Genomic DNA, 13,454 nt, shown 5'->3' with positions numbered 1-13,454 from the left:
TCTACTTCCTCAGAAGGCTGAGATACTTCAATGTCTGTACAACAGACCTGGGCACTGGGCAGATGATTCTGACCGGCCCGCGAAAGATTACATGATAATTAATTTTTTTTTTTAAATATTGTTCTTTTAATATTTTTTTTTTTTTACTTTTTTCTTTTCATGTCAACGTTCACACGCACAATATACGCTTAGGAGACATGCTCAGAAGATGTTGGTTCTCTTTGGATCCACCTACATATGTGAACAGACATTCTCAGTCATAAGTTTACCAAGTCCAGGTACAGATCCTCTCTCACTGATGAACATCTGGCAGCTGTGCTTCGCATCTCCACCTCAGACATGCAACCTGACTTTGATGGACTTGTTAAAGCTCAACAGAGACTGGATTTATCACACTGAATGAAAAAAAAAAGAACTGAAGAACACTAAAATGTGGAAATATAACAAGTGAAATGGGACACTTGATATTTTTTCTTTTTTTTGCACAGTTCTGAAAACATTAAATGTTTAATATAGGCATGTAGAGTAAAAAAGGCTACAAAACTGGGACACTTTTCTTTACACAGTTCAGTGACATGTCTTGTTTATTTTTGCTATAAGATGATGTGATGTCTTTAGAAAGCTAAGAAAATCCTTGTTTCAATAGTATATGAAACTCAAAATGCCCTTTGTTATTAATGTTTCACATTTTGTTTATCATTTTGGAAATAAATTCTATTTGAATAAATGATATTTTTGAAAGCTAACCTCACCTTTTAATTGCCAAATAATAACATACACTCTTACCAGGGGTCAAAACAATGCCATTTACTGCTTTTTATATAGAAATAAAATGTATATTATGCATAATTGAGTTTGGAATTTTGGCCCGGCCCCCCAACATATTTTCAGTTGCTCATTCGGCCCCCTGGGAAAAATAATTGCCCACCCCTGCTGTACAAGGATGTTGAGGATGTTCTATGAGTCGGTGGTGGCGGGCGCCTTCTTGTACGCTGTGACCTGCTGGGGCAGCGGACTGAGAGCAGTGGACACAACCAGGCTGGATAAGCTGGTCAGGAAGGCCAGCAGCGTGGTTGGGGTGGAGCTGGACTCTCTAGCGAGGGTGGCGGAGAGGAGGAGCCTCGCTAAGCTCCAGGCCATCAGGGAAAACCCCACCCACCCACTATACACAGACTTGGCTGACAGGAGGAGCATGTTCAGTGCTAGGCTCACACTACCCAAATGCAGCACTGAACAGCACAGGAAGTCCTTCATTCCAACAGCCATCAGACTATATAATGAATCACTGTGCCTCACTGCATCACTGAGCACAGAGCGGCAGCTCAATAGTGGCAGGAGGCTCCAGGCTCCACAACAGGGGGCAGCGACGGCTGCCAGACATTGATCTAGGACTTATAGGAACCCAAGGAGGACAATACACTACCTGAAGCATACTGCACCTTGTGACACTGTGAATACTGGAATATATATTTCATATTTCATTTAGTTAGATTTAAATTATAATTATATTGACCAAATTGTTTACCCCATGCTCAGTATGCTCAGTATATTCTTACTGTATTTATTTCTGTATATTTTATTTCATTTAATTTTATCCTATTTTACTCTACTCTTATCCTAGGCAACTTGATTTGATTTGTGTTATTATTCTAATTTGTGACCCGTCCTGTCTAAATGTTTAAATGTTGAGCGATTTATTTTGCAGTGTCAAATTTCCCACGGGATAATAAAATTATTTCTATTCTATTCTATTCTAATAGATTAGAGAGGTAGATCTAGTAATAGATTAGAGAGGTAAGTCTAGTAATAGATTAGATAGGTAGGTCTAGTAATAGATTAGAGAGGTAGGTCTAGTAATACATTAGAAGGGTAGGTCTAGTAATAGATTAGAGAGGTAGATCTAGTTATAGATTAGAGATGTAGATCTAGTAATAGATTGATAGGTAGGTCTAGTAATACATTAGAAGGGTAGGTCTAGTAATACATTAGAAGGGTAGGTCTAGTAATAGATTAGAGAGGTAGATCTAGTAATAGATTAGAGATGTAGATCTAGTAATAGATTAGAGATGTAGATCTAGTAATAGATTGATAGGTAGGTCTAGTAATAGATTGATAGGTAGGTCTAGTAATAGATTGATAGGTAGGTCTAGTAATACATTAGAGGTAGGTCTAGTAATAGATTAGAGGGGTAGATCTAGTAATAGATTAGAGGGGTAGATCTAGTAATAGATTAGATAGGTAGGTCTAGTAATAGATTAGAGAGGTAGTTCTAGTAATAGATTAGAGGTAGGTCTAGTAATAGATTAGATAGGTAGGCCTAGTAATAGATTCGAGAGGTAGGTCTAGTAATAGATTAGAGAGGTAGATCTAGTAATATATTAGAGAGGTAGGTCTAGTAATAGATTAGAGGTAGATCTAGTAATAGATTAGAGAGGTAGGTCTAGTAATAGATTAGAGAGGTAGGTCTAGTAATACATTAGAGGGGTAGGTCTAGTAATAGATTGATAGGTAGGTCTAGTAATACATTAGAAGGGTAGGTCTAGTAATACATTAGAGGGGTAGCCTAAACAACAAGGATGATATAGTATGTTGAGAAGGAAATACTCACTAGTCAAAAGGTAATTCACCCTTTTACTTTCACTAATGTTTCTGTATCACTCTTTCATCCCAGAGTGATGCACTCTGCTCATCCTGTCCCAGTTTTAGCTAATTAAGCGTCTATTGCTTTTCAAATTGACAGTTGAACAGTAATACGGTTTACTGGTAGCCTACACTCTGGCCAGATAGGCTATACAAACCAGATTTGATCATCTTGAAAAAAGGCAGAGCTACTCTATTACCCAGAATACAGTCTGATCCACAGGACGTTGACTGCACTCCCATTGGCTGACTATTTCAAATCAGCATTCTCCACCCCTTCCTCGTTGTATTTCATTTTCAAAATCTCAGGCCCTAGAATCAACAACCGACAACAAGTGTTTGAGCTTGCAAGCTACACTCATGATGAAACCTTTCTCCCTGGACCATTAGGATCGGTTTGGGAAAACAACTCGGAACGCTTTTTTGAGTGCCATGATAATGGGTGCTGTCGGACATTTGTCCTGAGCTGCACAGTGAGGTCTGGCACAGTGAGAGAGACTACCCAGTGAGGTCTGGCACAGTGAGAGAGACTACCCAGTGAGGTCTGGCACAGTGAGAGAGAATACCCAGTGAGGTCTGGCACAGTGAGAGAGAATACCCAGTGAGGTCTGGCACAGTGAGAGAGAATACCCAGTGAGGTCTGGCACAGTGAGAGAGAATACCCAGTGAGGTCTGGCACAGTGTGAGAAAATACCCAGTGAGGTCTGGCACAGTGAGAGAGAATACCCAGTGAGGTCTGGCAGTGAGAGAGAATACCCAGTGAGGTCTGGCACAGTGTGAGAGACTACCCAGTGAGGTCTGGCACAGTGAGAGAGAATACCCAGTGAGGTCTGGCACAGTGTGAGAGACTACCCAGTGAGGTCTGGCACAGTGAGAGAGACTACCCAGTGAGGTCTGGCACAGTGAGAGAGACTACCCAGTGAGGTCTGGCAGTGAGAGAATACCCAGAATGTGGTTGAGCTGGTCCAAGTAGTGTTTCCCAGGGAAGATTGGCCTATTGGACAACATCTCAGCCAGGATGCAGCCCACGGACCAGATGTCAATGGACTTGGTATAACCCTGAGAGAGAGAGGGAGAGCGAGAGAGAGAGAGAGAGATTTGTTGAATTTTGGTTTATACAACCCTCCAGAAAGTATTTACTTGCTACACTTTCTTTTTTAATTCTCATCACATGAAAATAAAACACAATTAGAGGAAGAAGCAGTATTAGAGGATTACGACAACAGCATGTTGACCTGAGTGGAAAAAACTAGTATGTTTACCGTAAGTATATATATAAAAAAAAAAAAAAAAAAAAAAAAATCCACAATAATAATAAAAAACACTTCATGGAAGAAACAATACAGTAAAATGTAAGAACCATTGGGTACATAGTTCCCGGTTCAGTCATTGCACGATCCACATAAATCCAGATTTTATTTAATTCCCAGAGATTCCAACGGTTTCTTAAATTTCTGCAGAAAAAGACAATGGACCTCATTCACCAACATTGTCATACGATTTATCTTACGACAACCACCTTGGAAGGTCATAAGAGAAGGTCGACAACAATTACACCCGGATTCACCAACGTGTGGAGACGCTGTCTTAACTCGCCAAAATCATCCCAGCTGCGATGCCCAGAATGAGATACCTCACTCATTGACAAACTTGAACGCGCGTTCCCGTTTACTTCATTTGCATACAGACACGCCTGTCCAGCTCATTATAATGCAAGGGCCGTGTGGAAATAGAGGTTGGGCATTGCCCGGTATTCAACAGGTAACGAGGAAGCGCTTTGCGACGGATCAAACTTAGATTAGATTCAAATGTATTGTCATCACACAGCACACACTTATAGTGGACTAGTCTGTATTAATATTCCATATTTATATTCCACCTTCCGCAGCGTGCACGCACACACACATGCACGCATGCGTGCACGTACTGTATAGTCTACGTGTGTAATGAATAAACTGTAGGCTTATATTATTATTATTTTTTAATCCTCTTTTTCTCCGCCTGATTTTCTATGCTTTTTCCTACCATCCCAATTTAGTTGTTATGCCAATTCCCCCCCTCCCCTACCTGGTCGTTGTGCGCATGTGCCCCCTACTGGTCGGTACAAGGGAACCCTGAAGTATCCGCACGCTTCCTCCGACACATGCGGAGATAGCCAGCGTCTCTCTTTTCACCTGGCAGCGAGGACTCTCATTGGTGAAGTGTAACGCGTGGGAGGTCACGCTGCCTTCACCACTTCCTGCCTTTCGCTGAGCAGGTGCCCAGACCTGACCTGTAGGAGTCGCTGTCCACAACGCCAGATTACCACCCACGACTTCCCTCCCGCTAACTCAGCCAAACGAGTTAGTATGACGATCGGCTCAAGCCGCAGGGCAATGCTGACTCCGGGAGTCAAGAGCGCAGCCTCTTGCATTGGTGACGAGCGCAATCTCCGCTACGCCACCCGACCGCCAGGCTTATATTATTCTAATGACTTGTTTTATTAGGAGATCACAGATACTGCGCTGCCCTATAGTAGTACAGTACACATCTTAGCATGACATCTCCACAGAGTCGGGCGTGAGCGGACCAGACTCCACAGAGTCGTTGCGCACCGGTGTCACACAAAAGGCTGCTTGGCATGTTGGTTGACATCGACCTGCATTAAATGTAGTAAACTGCCATGAGAAATGTTGGAAATAGGTACGCGGTGGTACGCTTGACTGAAACCTCAAACGATTGCGGACATGGAGCGTGCAACAAGATGGTATAAATATGGAATATTAATAGAGTCTATTGTTATTTATTTATTCACCCATTTGCAGTGTTGGTGTAGTGTTTTTATTTATTTGACATTACGATGCCTCTTGAGGCATGACTGTAAATGGTAAATGAATATTGTCATATTTATTTAAATTATGATTAATTCATTACAAGGAGGCCTTTAGAGTTGACATGAACGAAATCACAAGGATTCCTCCCAAATAAAGCCCTTAACACTTTGAGTGCCAGCCACGAGAAATCTCGTTATTTCATGCGATGCGTTGAGTGCCAACGACGAGAAATCTCGTTTTTAATCGTTATTTTTTTTTATTAGCGATTTCCATTCATTTTTCATCAATCTAGCCTCACGTTACCATTGGGACTGGCTTTGAGCTCGAACAGGGAAAATACCGCCCCCTATCGTCTCTCCGGATGGTATTGCACCCATTGGATTGGACTGAATGAAATTGATGGGAAAAAAAGACTCCGGAATCCACATTTTACTTATCAGGCATGTAACCGGAGACAATCCCATTCATTGCCCACCCTCAGAACAGCGTGGAATATGTGTTTCCAGTACCCAGCGTTGGATAAATAAACGCGATCGATATTTGGAATGGCGATCAGGAATTGGAATCATCTTTTTGGAGAACATCTGATTTGAGGTAAGGAATCAATTTTTTTCACCTATATCTCAGTGTGTCCCATATGTGTGTGCGTGTGTGTGTGTGCTGATCAGGAAATGGATAATCGATTTTTCAGCCCGCTTCTCTAGCGTGCATAAGTACACATATACTATCGATAATCTAGTGTTTATTTGAAAACTATTTATAAATAGGCCGAAAAATGTCAATGTGTTTTGTGTATTCCACTAAAGAGCGATTCCTGCAGAATCTAAATTTGTTTCTGGAAGTTTAAAAAAAAAAAATTGCGTTTTTCAAAATGGTATAAAACAGAAATGTACCGATTAAAAAACTATCCGTTTCGACAATGTTGACTGCAAACAAGTCATTGATAAGCGACGGGCGTATTAGACACATAGCCATAATTTAAGATATAGTTTATGCGTTCGCAAATGTGCTCGCCCTCTCATTGAATAGAGCGCTGGCACTTAACCGCTAAATCATGCGCCCCCTGCTGGCACTGAAAGTGTTAACACTTTGAGTGCCACGGATGTGTTTTGTCGTTAGTTCATGCCGACCTTTGAGTGCCCCCGACGCTATATAGCGTTTGTTTGTCGTTTTTCTTTTATTGGCGATTTGAATTCATATTTCATCAATCGAGCCTCGGGTTAGTGCTGCAGACTCTCTCTGAGCTCAATTGGGAAGATACCGCCCCCCATCATCTCTCCCTGTGTAACTGCACCCCATTACTTTACACTGACGAAGGGGGGGGTGGCCAGTTTCCTCATTTTACTTTTCCCTCAAGCCAACTGAAGTATCCATTGTGCTTGCCGGCCCGGAAAACACGTGGATTATGTATTTACAGTACCCAACACTAATCAATAAGCGTGATCGATATTTGGAATGGCGATCAGGAATTGGAATAATCTTTTTGGATAACATCTGATCTAAGGTAAGGAATCTATTTTACCAGTCTTAGGATAATCAGCGCTATTTTCACAGAGATATAAGCGTTTTCCCTATGTGTGTGTGTGGCTGTGCGAGCGATCAGGAAATGAGATAATCGATATTTCAGCCCACTTCTATAGCGTGCATAAGTACACATAATTTTATACTATCGATAATCTAGCGTTTATTTGAAAACGATTCATAAATAGGCCGAAAAATTACAACGTTTTTGTGTACTCCAGAATATTTCAGTAAATGCCTTTAATCACGGAATCTTTATATTTTCCTTGAAAACGAGGTCTTTTCAAAATGCTATAAAACGGAAATGAAGCGATTAAAAAACAATCCGTTTCGACAATGTTGACTGCAAACAAGTCATTGATAAACGACGGGCAGATTAGACACATAGCCATAATTTAAGACAGAGATTATGCGTTCACAACGCTATCATTGAAGTGGGTGCTGGCATTCAACCACGTTTTACCATGTTAATGGCCGGTAATCAAAGTGTTAAGAACACGGCACACACCAGTCTGTCGACTTACGACTGCTCTTCAGCGCTCCTAAATCTTGCTCTTAGTTATGACCGAATCCAGGAGAAGGGACCGTTGCTGAATCCCAAAATCTACCCGAAAATGTCTTTAAGTGGCGCTAAGACAAAAAAAATCAGATGTTTTGTCCTAAGTCTGTTAGTGAATGAGACCCAATGTCTTATTGTTTCCATAGTTACAACCTCAGAGATCAGACACTTCATAACTAACTAGGGGTGTAACGGTACACAAAAACCACGGTACGGTACGTACCTCGGTTTTGAAGTCAAGGTTCGGTACGGGTTTTCGGTACAGTGGGGGAAAGTTTGGCTTTCCATGTTCCACTCAGGGGTGATGTAGTGTGCAGTAACTAATTGTACTTGTAGGGCTGTCAACGAATATTATATATTGAAAATTAATAAATCAATAGTATTTTTATATATATATTAGATTGTGAAAAAAACAGCCCCCGGTGGGCGGTCGTTAGTGGTTAACATACCATTGTATTCGTTCGGTACACTACACAGCCGTACGGTACGGTACACACTGAAACGGTTCGGTTTGGTACGGATACGTGTACCTTTACACCCCTATAACTAACTAACTAACTAACTAACTAACTAACTAACTAACTAACTAACTAACCAACCCTAAAGACGAGTCCTTCCATCCATATAATGTCTTATTGTTTCCATCAGACACTTAATCCTCAACCCACTTCACCATGGTGGTCTTCCTCACCAGCATCAACACTGATTGAACCACTTCAACCCTAACCCTACAATAACCCTAACTAGGGATGCCCCGATCACGTCTTTTGCCACCGATACCGATCACCGATCGTCTTGAGCCATATCGGCCGATACTGATACCGATCGTTTTTGGTTTTATAAAAAAAATAAAAAATATACTTTTTTTTTAATAAAATATATATATTATATAATTATACTTGTAGTTGTATTATCTGCGAGACATCGCCACCACGCAACAAGTCAAAATGCTCGCTATCTCCACTGTCTGTGTGTATACTCTGCTTTGGTCAAATCACATTCAGCATGCCCTTAGCAGGGTATATCTGCGGCTCTGCAGATATACCCTACTCCCTCAGCTAGCCCCGTTTGTGACTGCGATACAAGCCGGGGCTCGAATACGCATCGAATCAATGTTATAAGACATTGATATCAGGAGCTATCTGTAGCTACTGCTAGCCGGCTAGATAACGTTAAGACAACGCCTCAGTGAACTATTTAGTTTAATGGGACATTTAGTTTTGAACAGTGAGCTAACGTGAGCTATCATGCACTACTAGACTATTGCTGGAGCATTTGTTGATATCAGGAGCTATCAGTAGCTAGCCGGCTAGATACCGTTAGACAATGCCTCATGTATTAAACTAAAAGTGAATAGTTGACTGGGTAATTTTATTTAAACAGTAACGATAGCTAGGTAGCTAACGTTAGCTCATGGTCGCATGCACTAGACTAGAGCAGACTATTGCCCGAGGCAATAGGAGCCTCTGTGTTTACAAACTTTACACGGGTGCGGGAGGGGCAGGAGGACGAGCGGCAGTTTGCAGCTCCGTGTGTCTGAGCGAGTGAGATCTCCGCTAAGAATTGGATGATGTTTTTCTATCGGTTTTCACGATCGGCGAAAATAAAGCATTATCGGAATTCACTGATCTCATATTTATACTGAATATCGGCCGATACGCTGGCCGATCGATCGGGGCATCCCTAACCCTAACCATTAATAATAATACACTTTATTTGTATAGCACTTTTCATACAGAAATTGCAGTTCAAAGTGCTTCACAGCAGTAAAAAATAAAGGCATAAGCGAGCATAAGAAAGATAAAAAAGGTAGCAAGGTAAATCAGTAAAATCACAGTTTTTCACATTATGATCTAAAATCCAAATAGGCCTACGTTTACGGTTTCATTCAGTTTAAAAAGGCAGTAATAAAAAATAGAATAGACAAGAGTAAAAAAGTGTGATAAAATAGTTCAATAAAGATATACAATAACATTTATAACAGAGCAGTGCAACGCTCTTCACTAAATTACAGACCGTGCATCACTCTTAACACTTTATAGAACAGAGCAGTGCATCGCTCTTAACACTTTATAGAACAGAGCAGTGCGTCCCTCTTAACACTTTATAGAACAACAGAGCAGTGCATCGCTCTTAACAAAATTACAGCGCATAAGAGGTAGTGAGATCAAATTTGCATAGAACTGACACACAATTTGATAGGACGTGTATAATAGTAGGCAGAATAAGAATAGTGCAGGTAAAATACAATTTGTGTCAGGATATCCCTGATGTTTCATTTAAATGCCTGAGCAAAGAGATTTTAAGGTTTTAATCTGTCTTTTGAGTGTTGGCGATGTAGCTAGGTCCCTGTCCATTTAGAGCTTTGTATGCAAGGAGAAGGACCTTGAAGTTAATTCTAAATGTTACAGGAAACCAGTGTAAAGCAACTGGACTAATGTGCTCTCTCTTTTTGGTTTTGGTTAGGATTCGGACTGCAGAGTTTTTGGATTAGCTGAAGCCTCTCTATGGTTTTCTTAGGGAGACCTGTGAAAAGTGCATTACAGTAGTACCCTAGATATGAATGCATGAATTAGCTTCTCAGCATAGTTTTGATTAATAAATGGTCGTACTTTTGCTATGTTTCTGAGATGAAAGAACAATGTTTTGGTCACTTTGTTAATATGAGAATCTATGATAACCCCGAGACTTGTGACCTCAGATTTGATTCAAGGGTTTAGTCCTCCCAGGTTCTTTATTAACGTTTATTTCTTTTGGGGCCAATCATTAGAATTTCAGTAATAGCTGTATAATTTGGTTAGCTGATATGTACAGTTGTGTATCATCTGCATAGCTGTGGAAACCTACATTATGTTCTCTGATGATATCACCCAGTGGTGACATGTAAAGGGAAAGAGTAAAGGACCTAGGCAACTCCCTTGTGCAACCCCATAGTTGTTGTCATATATCTCAGATTAAGAGTGATTGAACCACTTCAACCCTAACCTAACCCTACAATAACCCTAACCTAACCCTACCCTAACCATTAACAGTAATTGAACCACTTCAACCCTAACCTAACCCTACCCTTTAAGAGAGTCAGGGACATTTCCAAGCAGACATAAGAGTGGGTTTGCTGCCACCTGCTGCTGTACTGATACTTGTGCATATTGCCCTCCAGAATAACAGGCAATGGAGTCCAGTTGGTGAAATTCCTGCTTTATACTTACTATAGATATATAGCGATATATAAATATTATGTAGATTATATTGTAACTATTTATACTTACTATAGATATATAGCGATATATAAATATTATGTAGAATATTATATTGCAACTCTTTTTTTTATCCACTTTTTTCTCCTCTTTTTCTCCCATCCTAATTACCCGCTGTGCCAATTCTCCCCTCCCCGGTCTTGAACGTTGCTCGCATATGCCCCCCACTGGCCGGTTGTAGGGAGGATAGAAGCCTTGCATCACATGTCCCCTCCGATACACGAGGAGGCAGCCTGTCACATCTTTTCACCTGCCAGCGCGGACTCTCATTGGCGAGGTGTAACGTGTGGGAGGCTCACACTACCCCCGCCATTTCCTGTCTCTGCTGTGCAGGTGTCCCCAACCGACCTGTAGGAGTCGCTGTCCACAACGTCCAAATGACCACCCATCGACTTCCACCCGCTAACTCTGCCAATTGAGTTAGTATGACGACTGGCCCAAGCCGGAGGCAACGCCGACAGCCGGAGTCGAACCCGGTGTCTCTTGCGTTGGTGACGAGTGCAATGTCCGCTGTGCCACCCAGCCGCCCTTTATCTTTATACTTACTATAGATATATGGCGATTAGGGATGTCCGATATTATCGGCCGATATTGGCATTAAAATGTGATATCGGAAAATATCGGTATCGGTTTAAATTTTAAATTACTTTTTTTTACATTTCTATAACCTTTATTTACCCAGTGAAAGAAATGTATATTTGGTTTATAACTGATATATAGAGACAAGCTTTAAGAGGGTAATACCATTATCATCACGGGTTGAACGGTGGAGGAATAGCGGTCTAGTGGCTGGCAGTCAGTGTTAGCAGAGCAGAATGTTTGCATTCCATCAGAACATCAACAAGCTGATAAGAACGGCAGCAGGCACAGGAGCGAGATCCTAGGTTTGACATTAATGAAAACAGACGTTTTAATGTGTGTTAGAGGTTATTAGCAGTTGCTATGACAGCGCGTCGCATGGCAACCAGGAGAGGGGCGAGGCCGTCGTTGCTATGACGAAGATCCTATAAATCTAACAGTGTTTCCGGGTGTAAGCCAGACCAAGACTGAGACCAAGAGCGACCACGAACGACTGAGGAACCATCAGAGACTTTGAGATGGCTCCCTCCTCTCATCACAGAGAGGGGGGGGGGGGGGGGGGGGGGGAAGGGCAGCACGAGAGAAGTGCCACGACGACAGGCTTCTGGAATAACCACCAGGCCGCGATGACCCCCCGAGTGGGGAGAGAGGAGAGATCATCAGAATAGACTCTTCAAGGACAATACAATCTGATAACATCTGAGCTGAGGCTTCTGTTTATGTAATAAACAACGCTCTTTCGAGAAAGGTATTATGCTGTAAAGGGTCGAATTCTTATGGAAGTGGTGAATACTTATGCCTGCGGATTGCATTAACAGGGGATGATAAGGATTGTACAGCCAGTATGTGGCGACGTCGGAGAGATAACAAACACAACGCAGAGTCAGTGGATGGAGATGAGAACACAAGCCAAACAGACGAAGACGTGATACTGGCCGATTGATCAGAATCTAACACCAGGCAAGCAAGTAAGAACAAATTCTGATTTTATTTATTGTCAAAAGTATGCATATGTTATGTTAATTCCACAACAAGACATACCGTAATTCCTCTAATAGTAACCCCGGCTTGTATTTGTTTCAACTGTAGCGGGTACCAGGCTTGTATTAGGAGGAGGCCTGTATAAGAGGGAGGCCTATATTTCAAATTTTCAAACGGATCATAATGAATAAATCAACATTTTGTGTCAGTTTGAACCCAGTAAAATGTACTGGGTTCATTTATTGAAACCAAGTACTGTATGAAATAGTAAACAGTGCAATTACAGGTGGTCACTGGTCATTTCAACGTTTTCAAAGTGAAATCAAGTAACTTTACCTTAGCAGCTCAGTATGCAGCTCAGTATATTAGTAACCCGGCTTGTATTAGGAGGCCGGCTTATAATTGCTTAGCTCAACAGCGCACCCGGCCATTAATAGAGACCCGGCTTGTATTTGAGACCCGGTTACTATTAGAGGAATTACGGTATGTAATGTTAATTACCTGAAATTATTCAGTTTTTTGGCGGGGGAAACCCTGCATATATCGGTATCGGTTGATATCGGTATCGGAAATTAAGAGTTGGAAAATATCGGTATAGGTAAAAAAGCCAATATCGAGCATCCCTAATGGCGATATATAAATATTATGTAGAATGATCCTACATGTCTGAGTAATGATCCTACATGTCTCAGTAATGATCCTATGTGTCTCAGTAATGATCCTACATGCCTACATGTCTCAGTAATGATCCTACATGTCTCAGTAATGATCCTACATGTCTCAGTAATGATCCTACATGTCTCAGTAATGATCCTGCATGTCTCAGTAATGATCCTACATGTCTCAGTAATGATCCTACATGTCTCAGTAATGATCCTACATGTCTCAGTAATGATCCTACATGTTCCTACATGTCTCAGTAATGATCCTACATGTCTCAGTAATGATCCTACATGTCTCAGTATGTAATGCTTTATGCTACTTTGCCATACTGTGATTATTGTATTAAAATTGAATGTTATTTTACACTTGTTTGCTACTTTGCCATACTGTGATGATTATTGTATTATAATTCAATGTTATTTTACACTTGTTTCTACTTTG

The 13,454-nt window shown here is 41.2% G+C and overlaps 1 protein-coding gene across 1 annotated transcript in view; it reads right to left on the bottom strand.

Annotated features, from left to right (window-relative positions):
* The window catches only part of mapk1 (mitogen-activated protein kinase 1), a 90,398-nt gene that overhangs the window by 21,857 nt on the left and 55,087 nt on the right, over positions 1-13,454 (bottom strand). Inside the window, exon 5 of the mRNA XM_084323496.1 lies at positions 3,585-3,699. Within this exon, the coding sequence (XP_084179622.1) occupies positions 3,585-3,699 (115 nt within the window). The remainder of the gene's footprint in view (positions 1-3,584; positions 3,700-13,454) is intronic.

The sequence above is a fragment of the Notolepis coatsorum genome, assembly GCF_963971535.1.
Source record: "Notolepis coatsorum genome assembly, chromosome: 10".
NCBI classification, from domain to species: Eukaryota; Metazoa; Chordata; class Actinopteri; order Aulopiformes; family Paralepididae; genus Notolepis; species Notolepis coatsorum.
Note: the sequence above shows the minus strand (reverse complement) of the source record. Positions and strands in the feature narration are given on the sequence as shown.